General features: G+C 38.7%; 1 protein-coding gene across 1 annotated transcript; it reads left to right on the top strand.

Annotated features, from left to right (window-relative positions):
- Positions 1 to 2,476: 2,476 nt before the first annotated feature.
- On the top strand, positions 2,477 to 18,225 carry LOC6579000 (protein Optix). Its single transcript, XM_032730250.2, has 4 exons — positions 2,477 to 3,366; positions 6,215 to 6,333; positions 6,409 to 6,658; positions 16,985 to 18,225. Exons 1-4 carry the CDS (start codon positions 3,080 to 3,082, stop codon positions 17,832 to 17,834), a joined length of 1,506 nt encoding a protein of 501 aa, XP_032586141.1. The 5' UTR covers positions 2,477 to 3,079; the 3' UTR covers positions 17,835 to 18,225.
- Positions 18,226 to 18,707: the final 482 nt, after the last annotated feature.

Raw genomic sequence — 18,707 nt, 5'->3', positions numbered from 1 at the left:
TTCAATATTCTAGCTTTAATTCAGCGAGCAATTCATGAGCATTATCTATACGATCAATGACCAAAACGCTGTTTGGCCTCTAAACATTCTAAAGATGGATGGATAGATACTATAATGAGCGTATCCAGCGGGAGGGCTGTCAATTCGGATAGATGTGCAGATAGAGCTATGAATTGTGAGAGCTGGCGCAATGCGTGCCCTATCACAAATTTTGTATGTATTTATCTATGTAACTATGTATCTAATGTGAATGTATCTGCTTGCTGTTGTTGCTGTTGTTGCTGCTGCTGCTGCTGCTGCTGTTATTGGTGTCGCAATCAGTAGCCTCGCTCGTAATGCAATTATCCTAAATGCTCAACCAACTACTCAAAAAGTCATCGTTCAGATTTAACAAGAGCCAAGCAGAGGCTGAAGCAGCGGCTACAGTCGCGGTGGCAGTGGTGGCAGCTGCATCGACACCGGTTTCAGATACAAAAGCCTCGGCCCGAACAAGAGAGTGAGATACGGATACACGGATACACGGATAGACGGCAATGGCAATCGCTCTACCTCTAGCAATATGGTTACATGCTTCTATATGGCTATGGCTATGGCGTCGTCTCAATGGCGAATACATATGTACAGCCAGCTGTGGGCTGGGGGGGTTGCGGCGCGAGGGGAGCGGTGGGTGAGTTAGAGGCACGCCTCTGCAACGGGCGTCAATTTGAAAACTCATTTACTTGTGGCATGTAAACAACTAATCTGTTAACACTCTGACAAAGCACAGCAGTGGGTATAGTGGGTATACTGAGTACCCCTAATGCCTACTAGCTCGCTCTCTGTCACTGTATATGACTCTCTATCTCTCTCTCTCCCTCTCTCTCTTGCTGGCAAAAACCGCGCTGGCAAATATTTCCCTTATTTGACGGCATAATCAAAAGTTTTTCTTCACTTTTTCATTCTACTTTGCGTTTTCTTTTTGTTATTGCTAAAATGAAACCCGAATTTCGTATTCTGCCCGAGCTTAGGGGTTAGCTGGGTTAGATTCGGGTTGGGCACAGGCAGAGCCACACTGTATCAAACATTTTCGCTACACTTCTACAATATGTTGCAGCTACAGTGGGGCGAGAGTTGGCGAAAAAATTGCCAAAAGCTTAGAGTGTTAGGACAAAGTTTTAATAGAGTAATGTCCAGCGAGGGAAATACTAAGAAAGACTGAGCAGAAAACCTGAAATGTTAAGAAACTTTTTGCTCAAGGCAACAAATGCAGAGAAGCTGGCCTTAAGCTTGAAATGTTAAGCAAAATTGAGCTTGATAAGGCAAACAAAAGTATAATGCTTAAAGCTGAAAATATAAAGGATAGTGAGCTTAAAGTGTAATGAGCTTTAAAAAGTTTGATTAAAGATTGAACCTTTAGCAAAACTGAGCTTAAAGCATAAAGTAATAAAGTAAAGTTTCCCTTAGCAATTTTGTAATATTTAAATAAATATATAAAATAGAATACATAATATGATTATTAAAATGTAATCCTAAAATACTTATTAATAATAAATAATTTCATACACATAGCATAACTAAAAACTAAATCAAAATAAAAACACATATCAGCTTTAATCTTTAATAGCTTGATTAATTCTTATATCCGCTCCATATCCGCATCCCCTTCATCATATTTATAGCCATATTTATTTATCTTTCACAATTCCATTGGGCAGCTTATCGCCTAAGCAAATAGTTTTGATGCGCTTATGTAAATATATGCGTTACACTCTCAATAGGCAAACCAATTTTATTAGCAAGTTCGAACCACTGTGCGTAGAGCAGTGCTGCTGTTGCCTCTGCCGCTTTATTTGATTTCTTTATCAAAATATCAACGAACTGCTGCCTCTCACTCATCACCAATGCGCCTAGCCCCCGCTCTGTCTCGCTGCCTCTCTCTCTCTCACTCTTACATGGCCACGCTCCCTTGCAATTGCAACTGTATGTGTATGTATTTGTTTCTCTCTGACTGCGTGTGTGTGTGTGTGTGTGTGTGTGTAGTAGGGCTTATATACATATCATTTAAACGCATCCGGGGCTGACTACCACCGCAGCCGCAATGCCGCCGTGCGAGCGAGACGAGCAGCTGCAGCTGGTATGTCTGCTCGTGCTTGAACAGCCTGGCTGGGTGCAAGCGAGACGGCTAGTGTGACAAAGTGCAGGCCACTCAGCGCGTAGCGAGTGACGGACGAGCCCCAGGAACGCCTACCCAACGGCCTCTGCCCTGGTATGGTGGTGTTTCAGTATCCGTATCTGTTACTCAAACTGTGTGCGCGTGTGTGTGTGTGTGTGTGTGTGTGTGTGTAGCAACTCGTTTCTGTTGCTGTATGTGTAGCTGTAGCTGTATCTGTAGCTGTATCTGTGGCTGTATCTGTATCTGGCAGCTGGCAGCAGTAGCTGGTAGCTGCTGCTGGCTCTGTTGCTGCCAGAGTATCTGTATCTGTGGCGCGTCATTGTTGTGCGTTGCCGTTGCCATCGTAACCAACGCCGTCGCCACCGTCGTCGTCACCGTCGCCGTCGCCACCGTACGTCGTCATCGTCGTCGTCCATCGCATAGTAGGCAGCTCAGTTACAAGACCATTATTTGACGTATTTTTTGTGCGCTCGGTTGTACGCTCGCTCGCCGCCTGGTTATATCCATAGCACGCCCTCAGCTAGCGCTCAGTGCTCGAACGCAATCCGGATTTGGATCAGCCGCAGTTCGGTCGAGTAGTATCGGTTAATCATTAGCTACCCGGTTCAAGGATTTTTGATATCAAAACTAACAAAAACAAGAAAAAAAAAAAAAAAAAAAAAAAAAAACCAAATCCGTCGCGTTCGTTAATATGAGCAACTAAACAGCCAAACGTGAAGATATATATAGAGAATCGATCGAGAGTGACTGTGATCGTTCCCAGAAATCAATAGAAATTAATAAATTAATATATATATAGATATAGATATAGATTATAAGAATCTTATATTGTGTGTGTGTTTGTTTCAATTGATACTCGCTGCAAAATTCATTCGTTTTGGTTCAGAATAGTATGCGAATTAGTTCACAGTGGATTCAACGCATAAAATGGCCGTTGGACCGACGGAGGGCAAACAGCCGCCCACAGAGACATTCTCGCCCACACACCATCAGATTATAGCACCCAGTCCGATATTGGCGGTGCCGACGCTCGCCTTCTCCGCGGCCCAAGTGGAGATCGTCTGCAAAACTCTGGAGGATTCCGGCGATATTGAGCGGCTGGCACGTTTCCTATGGAGTCTGCCCGTGGCATTGCCCAACATGCACGAGATACTCAACTGTGAGGCGGTGCTCCGTGCTCGAGCCGTTGTCGCCTATCACGTTGGCAACTTCAGGTAGGCAAATAATGCACAGCCCAAAAAAACTGAAAAATATATTCGAGTTGACCCCCATAACAAAAGCTTACGGCTCAAATAACACAGCTCTGATTAACCTCGACTTGGCTGGGAGAGAGCGGACGAGATCGGTAGATCGGGTGAGGTAGCGGTAGGGTCGGGCAGCCACTCCACTCAAGGAGGGACAAGGGTCGAGTTATTTGATAGTTTTTGCTTTTGTCAGTCGCACAATGATGCGTTCGCTAAATTAATAAACAATGAGCATTAATTTACTAATTAAAGAACTCAACAACAACAGAGCAGATTTTGATTAATAAAACACCGAGCGAACAATAGAGCCAAAGCTTCTGATCTGCCTATAGCACTCGGGGGCTTCCTCTCTACCAAAGATATTCTCAAATTTCATTCAGCCGGAAACAGTTGATTGAGAGCCCAGCTAGCAGTCCGAACGATTAGCTGGAAAGCTTCTCAATCTATGCAAATTAACAAATAAATATAAATATAATGCAATATATATAAATAAATAATACATATGCATCTATCTATCGGCAATTAACTGCTTTGATTGACAACTTGCTTTAACTAGTCATAGATACGCGAGATCTGGTTATTAGACGAGTGGACAAACATGTCTGCACTCCAGCTCCTACTTCAGCTCCTACTTCAGCTTCAGCTCGCAGCCCCAACTCAACATCTTTTTAAGATATCATTAAACAACAAATAAACGCTTTGCTATTAGTGCCCAGGTTTGATATATTGCTTATGACAGAGACCTGACAAACTGACAAAGTGACAAACTGATTGAGAAACGAGTTGAGTAATTTACTTCAAGCCTTTAACATGCATGTCTAAACTCAAACTTAACTGCAAGCATATGCAAAAAATTACAACAAAATCAAAATTGTGAAATATATGCTAAGTGCTTCGCTTCTTCTTCTTAATGAAGCAAAAAGAAAAAACTGAAAAAAAAAACTTTTTTAAAGCTGCACTTCAATTAAATTTAATTTGTCTAAACTTGGCGCAGAATCATAACATCAAATTAAACATTCTGTCAACATTTTTAGCTGGCAGTTAAAATGCCTAAAACAAGTTTTCAACTGCTTCGAGTTTAGTGAGCTGTGCTTAAAGCTCAATAGTTGAGCTTAAAGCTGATTTAATTTATAGAGATATCTTAATTGTTTAACAGTCTTAAAATTGTTAAGTTATTATATTATACAGGATTCCATGATTATCCATTTCTAGCTCAATTTCCATGTCAGCTTTTCAGTTATATATATATGACATATAGGAATATTTATGTCAATGATTTTTTTTTTTTCTATTGTCATGAAATTTTTGTATTAATCTTAGGCTCTATACTAATCAAATTTCTCAGTTAAAACATCAAAATGTTAATTTCTCAAATATTGAACAAAAGGAGTTAGTAATTGAAAACTCATATAATCTTTAACATAACCCTAAGTTTTTAACATATACATATATAACACATATCACTAAATTGATCCATGCAATACTTTTCGCCGAGTTCTGCTTCCATAGTTAGTTATTCATATGCAAGTAAAGTCATCTGGGACATACATCCAACATTTTCTTTTTGCAATGATTACAAATAATAGAAATAATTGAGTGAATCTAATCTAGTTATTGATTCAACTGATTCAGTAGTTGAACTACTAAATAATTTCAAAGACTTCAGCTGGAATTATCTATAGACCTATTGCCAATCAGCTTAAATTTAAACCATCGCTCCATCATTTTTTATTACCATTTATTTTTACTCAAGTTTAAATACTAATATAATCATGTGAATCATGTTAAATATAGGAAATATATTTTAGATATTGGGAATTCATATTTTTATAAATATCAGAAAATATTTATCTTTATTTAGATTAATATTTATATTTCCCTATTTATTTATATATATACTGAATATCCTTTAAAGGTGAAAAACATTCTTGAAGGCGTTTAAAGTGTAGATTTAGATCTTATAAAGTGATATGATTGTATTGAAAATATATAATACAAAAATATATGGACTTTTATTAGGCAAACTTTTTGCCCAGATATGTATAAATCTATATACACATATGTATAGATCTATATATACATACTAGAAATCTAGCCCCATGCATGTGGAATCATTCTCAACTATGTATATCATGTATATAAAATTCTTTTGAAAATTCCCTCTTAAAAGAAGCAATTAGATATATTTATATAAATCAATTAATATTGCTAAAAATATATACAAATATGTATACATAATAAACTGAAATAAGCTTAACATATATATCCATATAGTACGACTTTGCTAGAGCAAGTTTATTTTAATCATCCACATTAAATCACATATGTTATATAAATTATACAGATAATCCATTGAACCCTCTGTTATTGCTATTGACTCGATGAATTTATCTATTTAATTTATATGTATTGCTGACGTATAATCCATAAAGAGCTTTGAGTGATTTACATTTATCAATTTACATATATGACTTTGATATATACTATCTAAAATCCATGGCAATCGTCTGTTATGGCAAGTGATTTGATTGCTTTGAGCTGCATAAATAAATGACATCCAATTAAAACAATTTGTTAAATTTAACTGGCTGTCAACGCCAGAGACAAATCACAGCAACAATTCCCGCAAATAATTCTGAAATTAGAAGCGAAACAGAGAGAAGTTTGGCGCGAAGTAGCGCAGCAGGATATTTGACATACAGGGGGTTGAATCCACTAAGGGTTGGCAGAGCACTTGATTCGACTGTTGCTATATATACATTAAATATACATTGTATATACATTATATACATATATACTATATACTTCTGCTCAACAGGGAACTATATGCAATAATAGAGAATCATAAATTTACTAAAGCCTCCTATGGCAAACTGCAAGCGATGTGGCTGGAGGCGCACTACATTGAGGCGGAGAAGCTGCGAGGACGGTCGCTAGGTAGGTCTACTCAACTGCATACTAGATATGTAAACTATAGATAACCCATCTATGTATATATCATCCCTCTTACAGGACCCGTGGACAAATATCGCGTACGCAAAAAGTTTCCATTGCCGCCCACCATTTGGGATGGCGAGCAGAAGACGCACTGTTTCAAGGAGCGAACGCGCAGTTTGCTGCGTGAATGGTACCTACAGGATCCCTATCCGAATCCTACGAAGAAACGCGAACTGGCCAAGGCGACGGGCCTCAATCCCACGCAGGTTGGCAATTGGTTTAAGAATCGCAGGCAACGCGATCGTGCCGCTGCGGCCAAGAATCGGTAAGTTCTATCGCATCTTTATAAAAAGAAGGGGGCCATTAAGCCAGGGGGGGTTAGTGGGGGAAGAGCATGCGACATGGGGCACGTTGCATGTGCCAATAATTTCTAGTGTAATACGAGCTGCTGCTGCTGTTGCTGCTGCGTAAACTGATATCGAGCTGCAGCCAAGTGGAAGTGGCTGCAAGAATATCTCAGATACAGGAGCAACAGCAACAGCAGCGGGTGTGCGTGTGTGTGTGTGTAGTGTGTGCCATTTCCATTTCATTGATCCGTGCCGATGTCGATAACGACGACGGCGGCGGCATCCAGCGAAGCGTTCTCAATTTCTGAATCGTTTGTTGCGGTCGCTGCTTTTGGCCACATTAAAATGACCGCCGACAACGCTGACAAACAGCAACAAGACGGCTAAAGCGGCGAGGCAGCAGCAGCATCAACAACAACAGCAGCAGATGATGCTTGACTGCAAGCTGAAACAACAACAACTATGAGAGCAATAATATTAATAAGTGACAGAGCAATAGCAACTTAAAAGGCTGTGATAGCAACAGCAACAACAACAGCAGCAACTAGGTTAACAGCAATATTAACTAATTTAGCATTAGCTAGAAAAATAACAAGAGCAATAGCAACAGCAGCAACAGTAGCAGCAGCAACAAGTGCAACAGCACGAAGAGCAACAGCAAAACAGCAACAGCAACATAACACTAATAACAGCAACAGCAGCAACTAGGACAAAAAAGGCAACAACAACAATAATGTGGTCAATTATCAACAATAAAGCAACAGCAACAGCAACAGTTGTACAATATTTGCAGCAACAATAAGAATAGCAACAGCAATAGCAAATGCAACAACATGATTAGCAATAGCAACAGCAATACGAACCAGCAACAGCAGCAAATTCACATAATTCTGCTTGAAGAAAGAGCCACAGTAATCGTAGTAGGGCAACTGCAACAGCAGCAACAGAAGCAACAACAGCAATAATAGCAACAGAAGCAGCGACAATCTTAATAGGAACGATAGCAACAGCAGTCGACAGCAACAATAGGTTCCCAAAACACCAACAGCAACAGTAACAGTAACAGTAACAGCAAGAACAAGGCAACAGAAGCAGCAGCAACAGCAGTAATATCAACAACAGCAGCAACATGATAATGATAATGATAACAACAATGACAGCAACAGCAATTCCAATCAGCAGCTACAACAGCAATAGCAGTAGCAACACAGCAACATCAAATATAATCGTAACAGCAACACCCACAACAGTAACAGCAACAGCAACATTCATTTCCATCTGCAACGACAGTAAATAGGATCAAAAACCAGCAACAGCAAATGATCCGCTTTGAAGCAACAGCAACACTAACAGCAGCAATAGCAATAGTAGCATCTAACAGTAGGAGCAGCAGCAATAGCAATAGCCACAACGGCAGCAATATCAATATCAACCAGCAACTGCAACAGCAACTAGGATCAACAGTTGGCAATCGATCATGCATTGTTTGAAAGCAGCAACAACATCAACTTAAATAGCAGCAACAACAGCATCTTCAGCAGCAACAGCAACTATAATAGCAGCAGGAGCAGCAACAGCAACAAAAAGAGCAACAACAGCAGCAACAACTACATCAGCAGAAACAGCAACAACAAAAGCAACTTGAACAGCAACAACAACAGCATCTACAGCAGCAGCAGCAACTATAATAGCAGCAGCAGCAGCGACAACAACAGCAACTACTATAGCAGCAACAACTACAAGAACAACATCAACAGCAGCAACTACAACAACAACAATAAGAGGCACAACAACAGCAGCAGCAGGAGTAACATCATCGACAACAGCAACACCAGCAACTTGAGCAGCAGCAACATCACTTGCAGCCGCAACAGCAACAGCAACAGCTGTAGAGACTTACGACAATATTGTAAGCGCAGCTCAAGCTTCGACGGAAAGACACTGCATTGAATCGAGGCTTTATATTTCTATATATTTATTTATATATGAAGAGAAAGAGAGGGAAAGAGAGAGAGAGAGCGAAAAAAAAACTCGACCAATTCGCGCGAAGTTGAAATGAAGAAGATGCGCGCTTTGGCATCATCGTCCACGGCCAAGTGAAAGATGGCAAGTTAAGTGGAATGACATGGCACAAAACGTAGCTCAAGTGCGCTGCTCCTGCAGATGCGCAAATATTTCAAGTTGCTTCTACCTGCTGTACAGTGAGCACCCCCTAAGAGCAGCAGCCCCTCCTCAGCTCTCTCTCCCACTGTCTCTGTCACTCTCTGCCTCCCTCTCGGTCTCACATTTTGGCATTCTTTTGAAGCGAGGAAGAGGCAAGCGTTGCAGGTTGAAGCCGACGCCGTGTTTATTAAGTTAGGAACTGAATGAATCTGCACAAAGCGCCAAAAGCTGCGGCGGCTACGGCGGCTGCTGGAGCGCCTTTTTGGAACGGGTCATTAGTTAAAATGATGGCGATTATTTCGACTTGTAAAGTGAGCAGCAGCAGCAGCAGCAGGAGGAGCTGGAGCAGGAGCAGGAGCAGCAGCGCGCATTACAACTCCATCTGCAAGCTGCGTTCTAGTTGCAGCTCGAGCTGGATTTCAAGTTTGTTTTTTTTTTTTTTGACAGACAAGAAAGCCAAGCCGCTCAGCTAAAAAATAAAAATAAAATAAAAAATAAAAAACAACAAAATATGAAATTAAAAGACGTTCATATGCGAGAAACAGTCAGACGAGTCATTCAGCATCGACAGCGCCGGCAAAAATGATGAGCAGACATTCTAACCAGAGACAGAGACAGACAGAGGGGCAGAGGGGTACACACAAGAGAGGTAGAGAGAGAGGTAGCGGGTCAGATCTTAAATAACAGGCGCTGACTTTTCAAGCATCGAGTGCTGAAAAAATTGTTAACATTTTTGCTACTGCACTTGAGCGTTGGCTGCGTTGGCAGTCGACGACGTCGCTGCTCCAATAAGAAAAGGAAAAAAATAAAGAAACAGAAGAGATATATATATATATATATATATATATATTTTGAAGAGGTTATTTCTTAGTTGGTAAATCAATCATGTGAGCCAACTAGACAGACAGTCAGGTCGACGCATTAGAAAGGCTCCCGAAATGGCTTTATTAAGATATTAACTAGCAACAAATGGCAACAGAAACAACAACAACAACAACTGCAACAAATTTATTCATGCTCCATGAACTGAGACATTAAAATTGAGCTTCAGCTGACATGAGCATAAGGGGTTTACTTGAATCGTGCCTAGTAATGGATCACATAATGGATATTGCCAGCTCTGTCTACTATTCATTAATTATTAACAAAATATTTATTAAATAAATACAAAATATAAAACAAATTCATAACTATATATTATTAACAATAAAGCATATAAATAATAAATAAACATATAAAATATTAAACATTTTTATAGCAGAAGCTCAATAATATACATATATATGAGTTCACAACAAAAACAAAAGCTAAAATATACATATACACATACATATATTAACAATTAGACACTGCACCACACACAGCTCTTCGATTGACTCAGCCCAGGTTAGGCACTTGACTGATCAGAGCCGGCAGCTGCATCGAGTTTTATAGCTGACAAAATGTCACTCAAAATTAGAGCAAAGCACTTTAGCTCTTTGGCGCGCACTCAGCAGGTAGAATGAATAATTTGACTATTTGCATTGAGTGTTAAAAATATGGCGCTGACTCTCAACGCGCACAGGCAAACGAACAAAAATAGCTGTATATGTGCGTATGCATGTATATGTATATGAGCATGTGTTATTTTTGTTGCTGTATTCCATTTTGCTTTAAGCTGAGCTTCTGCAATGCATTGAGTTATTTTTGGCTTTCTTGAGCAGAGAGCAGTGAGAGTAAGAATCGACATTTCGTTATTTGTGTATTCTGAACTGCTGCTATACACTTTTGCGCTCACTACGTAATGAGAGTGAGAGAGGGAGTAAGTAGCTTTTTGAAGTAAAGAGATGAATTTTTAACACACAGAGAGAGCGTGACAGTGTGTCCGCTTTCGCTGCTTGCTAGAAGTATACATACATATATTCTAGTTGTGTAAATTAAATACCGCCAAATCGAGCATACTCTATTTGCGCATATTCAGTGGTAATAATTATTAACGAAAATTAAAAATAATAGCATAATATGTCCCAATGTAACACAATTATTTTTCCTTGTTTGTTATACACACACCGCCCTCTTCTTCAACTAATTTCCAATGGGCATAATAAGCTAAGATTTTAATTGAAAATTAATGAACTCATTTTGCAATTCAAAGAAATATAAAAAATAGCAACTGCTCAAAGCGTTGTTGAGTCGTTTGCGTCTTGCAGCTGATTCAATTAGCAAGTCATAGACTTGAGTTCGTTTTCAATTATAAAGCACCACTTGATGGATGAGCTCAAAGGGAGGAGTAGAGCGGAAAGCAGAGAGAATAGCAGTTAGAGAGTGAGAGACAGGGTGAGGGAGAACGGATGGATGTCTGCGTGTAATTCACAAAAATCCACACACAGAGATTATTTTATTGCGTGAATTACATAAATGAAATGCGAGCCACTAAAAGCGCAGCCCACACACGAACAGAACCCACATACACACACACTCAGAGAGTGAGAGAGACAAATTAAGTAGGAGCCACAGTGGGCGGGTGTCAATGAACATAGCATGTAAACTGCGGGCAACAAGACAGAGTGAAACAGAGAGAGAGAGAGAGAGAGAGAGGGTGAGAGAGTTGGGGAATACAAAAGCAATTTGTCAAGCGCAATTGAAATGGGAATGAGAGATTTGTGTGTATTATGTGTGTGTGTGTGTGTGTTTACAGAAGTGTAATATAAATGAATGGGAATCAACAACAATAACAACAACAAATAAACACGCACAACAAATATGTTGTAAATGTCAATGATCAATCAAAATATGAAATTGAAGGACGCTGAGAACAAACTGAGCTGAACTGAGCCGAGCCTGTGAACTGTTCGCTGGTCAGCCGAAAGCTCAAGAGGCTGCTCATCGATTTACTCCCAGCCAAACACAGCTCGAAATTCTAATGAAGAAAGGCTGCCGATGAGAAGCTACCAAAAAAAAGAGAGAAGAAGAAGAAACAGATGGGTAGATGGGTAGCTGGAAGCATTGTCAATATCCAAATCCGAGTGCCCACTTGGCTGAGCGTTCGGACAGGCACACTCAAACATCCAATAAGTACCCAGACCCATGCCCGAAAAGCAAAAAAAAAAAACTCGGAGCTCATACAGCAAACTCAAGAGCTGGCGATACTCGACTCGTTGTTTGCACAGTGCAACTACCGTTTCGGTGGCTTGTGAGAAAGATACAAACGAGATACAAAAGGGAGGCAGCGAGGAAGCGGCAGCTGCTGAAGCTCGTCCAGGTGAAGCTGTCGCCCACTTCAACAGCGTGTAGAAAGTGTATTAAAGAAATCAATTGATATCAAAAAGAATGAACACAAAGTTTAACAGTCATACCGGATGTGAATGTAAGAGTGTGTGTGAGTATGTGTGTGTGTGTACTGACAAGTGAAATGTAAATGCTGTGCAAATAGCTCCAACTGCTAACTGAGCAAAAGAGAAATATATCTAGATACATCTATGACTATACATATACATATACATATACATACATATTTAAATTGCACAAATTTAAATCTTGTTTGTCAACAGATCGCAAAAGCAAAAAAAGGGCACAACGACCAAATAAACGTTGATTGCATTTAGAAACCACCCTGATAAAAGGCCTCCTCTCCTCCTCCCCTGCTCTACTGCTCTACTGCCTAACCCCCCCTTCCTTCTACCCCTAGCCTTGTTTACTCACTTTCCCAGCGCTTTGACAAAATGTTATTCGGTCCACTTAAGCGCCTGGAACCCCTGGGATTTTACAGACTTCTCCTTGGCTGCTGCGACTGCTGTCTAAATATTTACACAATTTATAACTTTCAATTTGAATGACACAATTATCGAAATGCGCTTCGAACTCAATTTGTTTCGCTTCAATTTGCATTGTTTCTATAGAAATTTCAGGAATTTACGAACGATATGATAGCTCTTAAGAAACAAGTTATTTACTCTATCAAAATGTAAAGAAGTTAGCTTACTAGTTGAGTGTTTAAGCTATCGACATATCGATAATTGTTATCGTTTGATGGAACAAATATTTTTTCTAGAAATTATTCGGTATGTTAATTCAACTTTCTAATTAATTATAAACAATGTTTAGTACATAGCTCTATATATTTTAATTATCTTTATGCCTACATATTATCATAAATATAATACACCCAGCACGCATCACTAATCGATAATTCGATAACAGCCCATTCTCAATTAGGGCATCAAAATCTGAGTCAAAAAATCAATTTCATACTCAAACGATATTCAATTACATTCACAAACCAAAGCCAGATTTAATTATTAACCAAGAGTTATATACACCTTCGAGTTTATCGCAGTTGTTGTTGTTGTTGTTAATTTGGCCTATGTGATCAGATCGTATTACCCGACATTCTTGCAGCTGAATAAGTTTTCACAATTCCAAGTCCCCCCCAAAAAGAAAAAAAACCCTCCGTACACGAATCTTCTGACATGAGCCGATTAAAGCATTTCAATGTCTCGAATCCGAGGCTCAAGTTACCAGCTAAAGGCTTAGCTCTAACTCTATCTCGGCCTCTGTCTCTCTCTCTTGCTCTGTCTCTCGCTCTCTCTCTCTCTCTCTGTATCTGCCCTCTCCCTCAGTCATTGTGTGGGTAATTACATACGTGTCATTTCGTTTTCGTTTAGGTGCCACAGTATCAGATTCCAAAACGTAAAACCCTTTTTTTTCTGGCTCTCTCGACTGTTTCTGGTCAATTGTTTGGAAAATATATATTAGTATATATGTATGTATATGGATATATATTGATATATGTATATCATATTCATAAGCAGCTCCCAATGAATTCAATGAAGCGTAAACACGGCCTTGGAGCTGCGCCCGTGCCAGAGCTCCTCTTCCTCTTTCTCTTGTCTGTTTTTTGGCGTAGGTTATGGGCGCAGGTAGCATCTGGTTTTTTTTTTGTTTTTGTGTTCGATCTCTCAATTTTGACTGCCTACAGCTTCATTGAGGCGTAATCGCTACTGCCAAAAAGCTATAAAATTTCACAGCGACCCACCGCAAACACAATTTACCAAAAAAAAATTGTCCAAGATGAGCTAAACATAGACTAGCAGTTACCCTGGGCGAAAAGTAGAGCTGTTTCTGAGAAAGAGATGAGCATAGGATTTGTTAAGGTTTGACTTCCTTTAAGTCTCGATGGCTCTATGGTTTAGTATCGATACTATAACTACTACGACTTTAGTTATTGCCTCTAATCCCTTTTGACCTATGCGTACTTTATAGAAGTATAAAATTTGGTAGAAACAACAAACCCATTTTTATGAATCCAATTTCTCAATATTTTGCATATTGATTGTTATTTAAATAAAAAAAAATCAATTATGCAAAAGTTTGTTTTCACTGCAGATCTTGAGATGCTAACAATATACTGAAAGAGCTCTAGTTATTGTTTAGGATTGTCATCAAATTTGTACTCTTACAATGTGACCTACATATGTGTGTGTATTTTTCGCAGTTTCTTACTCTTAACAGGAGTAGATATCCAGATAGATATTTATATATATATCTATAACTTGCTAACGAATTTGTATGCTCAAGAATGAGTTTATATTGATTGCTATCGATTGTTATCGATTGTTATTGACTGTTTCGATTATCTGCGTATTTAGGGCAAAGGATGTTCTAAGGTTGATAGAAATGGAGCTAGCTCTAAATATTCAAGTATCTTTAGGAGTATAAGTGGTATAAGTGTAAGGCAGACAAATATACAAATTATATACATATGTATATACAAACTATGAACTCTGCCACGCCCACAAACTGCTGAAAAGGGCGTTACTAAGTAGCTGAAATATAATAATTAAAATTACATATATTATAAAATCTGAATTAGCATTTATCTACACTCATATCTACACATGCATTTACATATACACACACATATATACATATATACATAAAGTTCGTTTGATCTGTGCCATGTAATTCATCAGCGGAATGGGCCGATGTGTCAAGTTGGTAAATGATAATCCATCAAGTTGCCGCATTAGGCAACTAAACGATTCCATTTGCAACAATACAAAAAATCGAGTGGAGAAAAAAAAACAAAAACAAAACGAGCTGGAGGAGGAGGAGGAGGAGGAGAAGAAGGCAAAAGGTAGCCGCAGATACATTTCGCAGCTCCAGCTGAGTTGATGCCGCGGCGCGTTCATTAATCACACACACAGGACTCCATGTGGCACGACTCCAAAGCCGCTGCTGCTGCTGTTGTTGTTGTTGTTGTTGTCCGAAGCGCTGCATTATAAATGCTGATGGTTCAACAAAACGCGGCAAGTTGAGCGAATCCTAACCGATAATTATGACAGGGCAGGGAGTCTGGCTGGAGATGGAGCTGGAGCTGGAGCTGGAGATGCTGAAGATGATGTATATGAACACTCTCTGTGATGGCTCTATAAATATGCCGACATGGCTGCCACTGCCACTGCGTGCCACTGCGCGCTGCACGTTTCGCTTCTAATCAAGTCATTTCAGTGTAGTTTTTTGTGGCCTTTTGTTTTGGCCACAGATAATTTGTCTTAAGCATGTGTGAAAGTTGCCACAGATTTATTGTGCGGCTGCCGCCCTGACAAATGAGCCGCCTAATGGGCGTGTCCAGCGACCAGCGACCAGCTGTGCAACACAGCCACTTGCAACACAGCCACTTGCAACACAGTCACTTGCAACACTAATCACTTTTCACACTTTTCACATTTAATAACTGGTAATCGAGAAAATCGAATCTCTCACAAACAATCTCTCGCCTCTCGCATTGCATTCGCCATGCATCATTAATTGAGCGATCGGAAAGCGATTAAACGCTTTAATGACAAAGTACTCAATGGGCGTTCCACAGCACTCGAAGCTTATTCATTAATATTATCAACTTAAAGCTCAAGCTGGAGCAGCTTTTTAGTGAGAACTTAAAATGGAAAGAATGAGAAATTTGTGAGAACTTAAAATGGGAATAATATTGAGAAATAATTACAATCAATATCATATTTTTAATCAATAATGTATAAAATGTTATAGCTAAACTAAAAAAAAAAAAAAAAAAAAAACAAACAAATAAAAAATTATTATAAATTATAATAAATTATATGAATGCACAAATTTATAAATTCTTGAAACATTTAGTTGCAATTTAGAATTGTAGAAAACTTGATTAATTAGGAAACATTTTGACAATTTTTACTTTGGTTTATTTAAGAATAACCTCAAAATATATCAAATATATTTTATTTTATATTGAATATTTTATTTATAAATTAAAAATTAAATAAAAAAAAAACAACAAGAATAACCTCAAAATATATCAAATATATTTTATTTTATATTGAATATTTTATTTATAAATTAAATTAAATTAATATATATAAATTAAAATATAAATTAAATAAAAAAAAAAAAAACAACAATAATAAATGCAAAAATATATAAATTCTTTCAAAATTTAGTTCCAGTTTAGAATTATATAGGAAAAATTTTGACTATTTTAAATTGTTTTATTTAAAAGCAATCTCAGAATATATATAAAAATTGTTTACTAAAAATATTTCATTTTATATTGAATATTTTATTTATACATAATAAATTTTATAAATGGAAATATTAATGTAAATATTTATATAATTTGCTTGGCTGTCTATGCAAGCATTCAAAATGTCAAATGTCTCTATGCCAAGGTAGCGCTCAAGTTTTATGGATAATTTCATAAAACTGCTATAAGCAAGGCAATATATAGATATATACTTTGGCATACTTATGTAGCACAGCTTACTAATGATAGAGAAGGTATCAAACGAGCTCTGTGCGCTGCTTATGAAAGTTTTAAGAGTTTTAATATTTCTCTTTTATTTTTTATACTTATATGATTACATTAGAATATAAAGTAATCAAAAAATTTGAGCTTTCCTCATTTTATTGTAAATATAAAATTAGGTTCCCTGACAAATTTATGAAATATGTTTTATATTTAATCGATTTAATATTAATATTTATTTGTTAATTATTATTATTATTTATTAATATTTATATTAAAATAGATTAATATTCATTCGTTTTATTAAATTAATAAATTAGTTTAAAAATATATACACAACAATTATATATTCAACAATTTCTTGCATCTTCTCGTTTCTTTGCAGCATACAGCACAATCAGAACAATTCGGGCATGGGCTGCCGCAGCCGTCGGGCGGATGGTGTTGCGTCGCCGACTCCGTCGGATAGCTCCGATTCGGATATATCGCTGGGCACCCATTCGCCGGTGCCGAGCAGCTTGCAGCTGCAGCACAGTCCCGGCAGCATGTCGAACGGCGCCAATGGCGAGGAGAGCCTCAGCGTGGACGATGATAAGCCACGGGACTTGAGCAGTGCCCTGCCCTCGCCCACACCGCCTCAGCTGCCGTCGGCCTATGGCGCGAGTAGTGGCGGGGGTGGAGGTGGCGGCGCTGGGGCTGGGGGCTTGCCTGCCGGCTGCCTGCCGCCCTTCAAGCTGGATGCGGCGAGCAGCCTGTTCAATGCCGGCTGCTACCTGCAGAGCTTTAGCAACCTGAAGGAGATGTCCCAACAGTTTCCCATACAGCCAATTGTCATCCGGCCGCATCCGCAGCTGCCGCAGCCGCTGGCGCTCAATGGCAATCTGCATCATCCGGCGTACGCGGCTGCGTACAGTGTTGAATGCACTGTTGCCGCACCACCACCGCCACCATCAGCATCGGCGCCAGCACCACCCAAGCTGCGCATCAATTCGCCCGAGAAACTCAATTCGACGGCGGTGGCAGCTGCAGCAGCCGCCGTTGCTGCTGCCCATGAGATGAACAATAGCAGCAACAACAACAACAACAACAACAACAGCAACAGCAACAATAATCACAGCAGCACCACCAACAGCAGCAGCACCACCACGGTCTATCATCCCAGCGCACAGCTGCTGCTCCATCGCCCCTTCTCCACATCGCCCGAGCTGAAGCATAGCGCACCAGAGATCACATGATATCAGCGGGTCTAAGGCTGACGTTGCTCCACGCCTTGCTCGAAGGGTTTCCACGATCCACGATCCCAGCTACCAGCTCCCAGCACCACTAAGGCCCAGCTACACGAATTGTTTTCAATTTTTCTTTAAGTTTAAGTCAGCAATAATAATAAAAGAACGAAATGAAATGAGAAAAACATAAAATTTCTATTCAAGAGCAGCAGCAGAAAAAAATTCATCGCTAGCCCGCACAGATCCTTCAACCTGTTTAACGGGCTGTTTCCTAACATAACATTAAAGAAATCGAAGATATCGAAATATATATACATCTAAATATATATATATATTGAACCTCGTCGCACACACTTTTCAAAGATAGTTGTTTAAGATTTACGCATACGACGATAATGAATAAAGAAAATAAAATCAAATTTGGAAAACTAACTGAATTTTCAATCAAATTTGAAAAAAAAAAAAAAAAACCGGAAAACTGCAAAATTTCCAAACCTGTTTTTAATTTCAAATTTGGAATACGTTCAAATTGAGTTGAAAACTTTGCAAATCAATAAAGAAGATTGTCATTTCTTCAAATTTGATAAACTGAAACAGATAACTGAAAAATTTCACATAAACAAATTTTTCTAATTCTAATTTTAAAATTCTAATTTCTATGTGTGTGTACGTAATTTGTAAATAGAGTTTAAGTATGCAAATCATAGTGCTTACGTATACATTTAGAATGCAATAAAAACAACAAATAAAAAACAAAAAAAAACTAATGAAACAGTTAAGAATTTAAATCATTACCGAAAACTAAATTGGAATTTTTCTTTAATTAAGGGCTGGCTGGAATTTTATAAAAATGAAATGAATTTTTGATTTTTTTACAGAAAT

This window comes from Drosophila mojavensis, unplaced genomic scaffold (genome assembly GCF_018153725.1).
Source record: "Drosophila mojavensis isolate 15081-1352.22 unplaced genomic scaffold, ASM1815372v1 contig_80, whole genome shotgun sequence".
Lineage (NCBI taxonomy): Eukaryota > Metazoa > Arthropoda > Insecta > Diptera > Drosophilidae > Drosophila > Drosophila mojavensis.
Note: the sequence above shows the minus strand (reverse complement) of the source record. Positions and strands in the feature narration are given on the sequence as shown.